The 6,000-nt window shown below is 47.5% G+C and overlaps 1 protein-coding gene across 1 annotated transcript in view; it reads left to right on the top strand.

The window, feature by feature from the left end:
* Positions 1 to 269: 269 nt before the first annotated feature.
* URB1 (URB1 ribosome biogenesis homolog) overlaps positions 270 to 6,000 on the top strand; it is a 117,982-nt gene continuing 112,251 nt past the window's right edge. The window contains exon 1 of the mRNA XM_068270487.1: positions 270 to 448. Within this exon, the coding sequence (XP_068126588.1) occupies positions 316 to 448 (133 nt within the window). The 5' untranslated portion in view covers positions 270 to 315. The remainder of the gene's footprint in view (positions 449 to 6,000) is intronic.

Raw genomic sequence — 6,000 nt, 5'->3', positions numbered from 1 at the left:
GACATTTGGAAGCTGTACTTTACTAGTTAATAACTAATTCTGTTTCTCTCATAATTTTGCCCATGCAGCAGAAATAACAGTTAGGAGATTATAATACAGTGCTGACGCTGGAGAAGAACACTGCCAGTCACATTTATCAGCTGCAGTGAAAGCTGTCATGTCAATACTGAAGGGTCACTTCCGTAAACGGAACCTCTGAGCTCTGACAATGTTTCACTAGGAGCGGTAGAGATAGGAGGACCGCTTCCTGTGTGCTGCCCCCACCCACGTGTTGGCTGCAGCTGGTGTGACAGTCCGGGTAGCAGAGCAGCCAGCATGGGGAAGAAGCGCAGCAGCTCTGGAGGGGACACCTCCGAACCGGAGCCCAAGAGAACCAAATCCCCGGAAGTGGAATTCACCGGAACCCTCCTGAGGTCGCTGCTGAGAGAGCCGCACTCAGCACTGACAGGTCCATTACCAGAACAACATGTATAAGCTGTACACACTCAGGTCCATCACCATCATCATCATACAGTATATAGGGCTGTACACTAACAGGTCCATTGCCAGATCATTATACAGTATAGAGGGCTGTATACTCACAGGTCCAATACCAGATCATTATACAGTATATAGGGCTGTACACTCAGATTCATTACCAGATCACTATACAGTATATAGTGCTGTACACTCACAGATCCATTACCAGACCATTATACAGTATATAAGGCTGTACACTCACAGGTCCAATACCAGAGCATTATATATAAGCTGTACACTCACAGGTCCATTACCAGAGGATTATATATAAGGCTGTACACTCACAGGTCCATTACCAGAGGATTATATATAAGGCTGTACACTCACAGGTCCATTACTAGATCATTGCCTATATGGATACTGCTGTGAGAGGAGGGGTGTTGGAGAATGGTGTACTTTCCTCTGCACGAGTCATGACACAGAACATTTATATTGCGCTCTTCTCCTGGCTGCAGCCACTAGGACGCGCTCTATAGGCAGTAGCAAAGTTAGGGAGTCTTGCCCAAGGTCTCCTCACTGAATATGCGTCGGTTTGCTGAACAGGAAGCGCCGAGATTTGAACTCTGGTCTCCTGTGTCTTAACCAGTACACTATCCAGCCACTGGGAGTTTGTTTTATTCTGTCTACTCTTATTTCTAATAAATCAAATGTTAGGAAACTGTTCTAAACTTCTAACCTGCTGTTTAATTTACCTCTCAGGAAAACAGAATAAAGCCCTGTCCAGGGTAAAAAATGGTATCAGTCCCATGTTGTTTCCCCTCTTCTGCTAAGCCACAGGTTTAGGAATAGTAGTTTACAACAATCTGCCACATTATTAAAACCAAGTTGATAAGTGATATTGATTATCTTATTATAATGGCATAATTTGTTGAGCTGTGGGATTTATTAGGCAGCAAGTGAACAGTCAGTTCTTGAAGGTGATGTGTTGAATGTGTGTGTGCGTGCGTGCGTGCGTGCGTGCGTGCGCGCAGTGTGTGTAGCAGCAGCAGTGTGTGTGTGTGTGTGTGCGCGCAGTGTGTGTAGCAGCAGCAGTGTGTGTGTGTTGGGGGGAGGGGGGGACAATTGAATTAAGCCCATGAAGGGTTAGATTGCCTTCTGAGGACCCTGATGCTACTTGTCTTCAGGGTCTCTCCTGGTCCTCATTCCTGGTCCTCTTTTGTCCCGGAAGGCATGCAGTGAAAAATGGCATGGGTTAATAAATGGCGCACCGTTCCGACGATAAATGTATTATAAAACGCTATTTATCGTTTTATTGTATTCTATTTCAAAATGCTATTTATACATGATGCCGAAAATGACATCTTGCTACTAAAGTTATTTAAAGAGGAACTCCAGCCTAAAAAAACACACTGTCATTAAGTTAGGTTGTGGTTATGTTAATTAAAATAGATAGGTAATATAATCTCTTACCCACCCTGTTTTAAAAGAACAGGCACATGTTTGATTTCATGATGGCAGCCATCTTTTTGGTCGAAAGGAGATGACAGGGAGCATGAGACACAGTTCCAACTGTCCTGTGTGCTGATCACCTCTTTCAGTTGCTAGGCAATGTGAATAACAACATAGGAAATCCCATCATGCTCTGCACAGCATCAGGGAAGAAAAGCCTGGGCTTTTTTTCTTTGATGGGTGGAGCTTAGATAAAAATGCAGCTAAAAATGATGCTTTGGTAAGAAAAACAAAGTTCTGATGCTGTGAAACTGTTAAAGAAACACCATGCCTTTTTTTAGTTCTGCTGAGTAGATTTTTAGTCCGGAGGTTCACTTAGTTTTAAAAAGTCCTAAAATGTTAAATAACCATAGTAACTACTGTAGATGTAATTACCGGCATCTAGCATACATTACCTTGTCCTGGCGATCGCTCCTTCACTTCCTAGTTAGTTTGCAGGAGTCCTGCAGCCAGCCAATCACCATGCGGAGACTGAAGCCACAAGGTGATTGGCTGGATGCAGGACTACAGCAAACTAACTGAGGAAGTGAAGGAGTGATCGCCGGGACAAGGTAATGTGTTAATGCCTATGCACACTCTGAATCCTCCCTCTACTTAATCCTACCTCTACTTAATCCTACTTCCTCCACTCCCGCTGCCTAACACCAGTGTCCCACTGTGCACCATTATTTAACCGCACCATACGTTGTTTTAATCCGTGCGCCATTATATCTTTAAAACGCTAAATATCGTTTTATAATGCAATTCAATGCAGCGCCATTCTTGTACATATTTTTATCTGTTCACTCCCGTAAGTACCCCTGAGAGGCTTTGAGCAATTCTGAACAAGTGGTTGAGCATTTTATTTTGCTGTGCACACATGGTTTAGAACTTGCGCATGCGACGTTCTGAGTCACTCGTCACCACTGGGAGAAACTTCCGAGACCAGTTGAAGAGGAACAGGAGGGCCCCCCCGAGTACAACAAGCAGTACCTATTTGGGGTATTTTAAAGCAGAAAAATGGGCAAGCATTAGGACCTAAGTGATTCTGGCAGGGACCCAGATGTGATGGCAAGACAGCTGGATTAGGGCATCTTAAAAGCAGCAGGTCTTGTGGGGTATTCCCAATGTGCAGTGGTTGGTACTGCCAAATGTGCTCCAAAGAACCAGTGAGCTAAGATTCAGCTTAAAGCGGATCCGAAATGAAAAACTAACTATAACAAGTAACTTGTCTATATATCTTATCTAAAGTTTAGATAGTTTACACAGCCAATCTAGCTGCAAATAGCTTTAATAGAATATGATTATTTCTTCCTGTGATACAATGACAGCAGCCATGTTGTTTGTAAACATTACACAGAGGCAGGTTTATCTGCTTCGGGACCGGCCGTCTAACCCCCCTTAACCTATTTTGGTTCCTGGACGTAGAAACTACATCCAGGAGCCATGTGCGCTCCCGCGGCCGATCGCGCATGCGCACGTGCGCTCCCGGCTGCGGATCGTTAGCCCAGAAATCAGTGAATCGGGCCATGGTGCCCGATCGCTGATTCCTCTCCCCCTCAGAAAAAGTGACAGCTTCTTAACCTCCTTGCCGGTTATCCCGAGCTCAGCTCGGGGTAACCTGCGCAGGAGGATATCTCAGGCCCCGCTGGGCCGATTTGCATAATTTTTTTTTTTGTTACAAGCAGCTAGCACTTTGCTAGCTGCTTGTAACTTCCGATCGCCGCCGCTCGCCGCCGATCCGCCGCAATCCGCCGCGCCGAGTCGCTCCCCCCCGCCCCAGAGCCCTGCGCTGCCTGGCCAATCAGTGCCAGGCAGCGTTGAGGGGCGGATCGGGATTCCCTATGACGTCCCGACGTCATCCCGCCCCGTCGCCATGGCGACCGGGGAAGCCCTGCAGGAAATCCCGTTCTCAACGGGATTCCCTGCATACTCTGATCGCCGAAGGCGATCGGAGTGGGTGGGGGGATGCCGCCGCTTAGCGGCTATCATGTAGCGAGCCCTAGGCTCGCTACATGATTTAAAAAAAAACAAAAAAAAATGTGCGGCGCTGCCTCCTTGCCGGATTTTTTAGACCGGCAAGGAGGTTAAGCTTCGCTTTTTCTGGCTGTTGCGTCCCCCATGCGTCTCTCTAAGCGTATGTTGCGCTTAGAGTGACGTCATGTAAACAAATTCATGGCCGCCATCTTGTGGCCAAAAAGTAAAACTACAACTAAAAGTAAAAAAATAAAACTCAACACACATTTACATTATAAAACTACTGTTTACATCCCACCCTCCCAAAAATACCCAAATAAAATGTTTAAAAAAAGTAAATATTTACCTAAGGTTCTAAACTTTTTAACCACTTCAGGATTCTGCGTGCGTATATGTACGCCCCTGAATCATCCATGTCAGTTCACGGAGGGTGTCTCCGTGAACACCCTGCGAGCCGATCGGCGGCTCGCAGGGTAAATGTAAACACACGGGGAAGATCTTCCCCGGTGTTTATATGTATACGGCGCTGCTGCGCAGCAGCGCCGTAGAGGAGATCGGCGATCCCCGGCCTCTGATTGGCCGGGGATCGCCGGCATCTGATAGGCTAAAGCCTATCCATCAGGCGCAGGACGGATATCCGTCCTGCGCCGCTCACAGGGGGAGGGAGAGGGAGGGAAGGGGAAGGAGGTCAGGAAGCGCTGCGGAGGGGGGCTTTGAAGAGCCCCCCCGCAAGCGCAAGCAGCCGGCGGCGATCAGACCCCCCCAGCAGGACATCCCCCTAGTGGGGAAAAAAGGGGGGGAAGTCTGATCGGCCTGGCTGCAACCTGATCTGTGCTGTGGGCTGGAGAGCCCACGCAGCACAGATCAGCACAAAATAGCGTGGTACAGAAGTGGTTAAATATCAATGTAAAGATGAAATATTTCTATATTTTTTTTTTTAATTTTAAACTTGTAAATAGTGATAGATGCAAAACGGAAAAAATGCACCTTTATTTCCAAATAAAATATTGTCGCCATACATTGTGATAGGGACATCATTTTAACGGTGTAATAACCGGGATATATGGGCAAATACAATACGTGAGTTTTAATTATGGAGGCATGTATTATTTTTAAACTATAATGGCTGAAAACGGAGAAATAATGAATTTTTTCCTTTTTTTTTTTTCTTATTCTTCCTGTTTAAATGCATTTACAGTAAAGTGGCTCTTAGCAAAATGTACCCCCCAAAGAAAGCCTAATTGGGGGCAGAAAAAACAAGATATAGATCAGTTCATTGTGATAAGTAGTGATAAAGTTATAGGCTAATGAATGGGAGGTGAACATTGCTCAAGTGAAAACGACGGTACGCAAATGGGTTAAGGACCAGGCATGCGCGCGTTTGGGGGGGGGGGGGGGGTCAGGCGGCCGGATCCCGTCTGTGGCTGGCTGGGCAGTGTCCCCTACCCCCCCATGGTGGCAAGTGTCCCCCCCCCTTACGCCAGCAGCAATCACTCACTTTCCAGGCTCCAGCAATGAGCGGCAGTAGCCCCCTTCTTCTCCAGCCGGCATCTCCGCTCCGTCTGACGCTCAGGTCGGGTCGCGGCTTGCTGACGTCAGACAGAGCAGAGATGCCGGCCAGAGCAGAGGGGGGCGCCGATCGTTGCTGGAACAGCAGGGAGGTGAGTGGATCCTCTTCTTTTCCCCCCGTTGCCGCCGCTGTCAAAATGATCACTACGATCCGACGGCGATCGTAGTGATCACGTGATCAGCAGCCATACGCAATGGCTGCTGATCACTGAGGGGAGATGTCAGCTGTCATATGACAGCTTAATCTCCCATTCCGGGTGCGCACGATCGCGTTGGGACGGTTCTTTAGCGCGGACGTTGAATCAACATCCAGTCAGAACAGTAGCACCACCTGCTGGACGTTGATTCAACCTACGTCAGTCCCCAAAAGGTTAAGCAAAAAAAAAACGAATCCCCCTCCTCCTCCCCTCTGCCTCTGAAATCTCTGGCTAGTAATACCTCCCCCTCCTCCTGCCCAGACTGAGCTCCCATGAGCCCTTGCTTTCTGAAAGTGCCTTGGCTCTTTGA

Source organism: Hyperolius riggenbachi, chromosome 2, assembly GCF_040937935.1.
Source record: "Hyperolius riggenbachi isolate aHypRig1 chromosome 2, aHypRig1.pri, whole genome shotgun sequence".
Classification (NCBI taxonomy): domain Eukaryota; kingdom Metazoa; phylum Chordata; class Amphibia; order Anura; family Hyperoliidae; genus Hyperolius; species Hyperolius riggenbachi.
The sequence above is the reverse complement of the archived record's forward strand: the minus strand, read 5'-3'. Positions and strand labels throughout refer to the sequence as shown.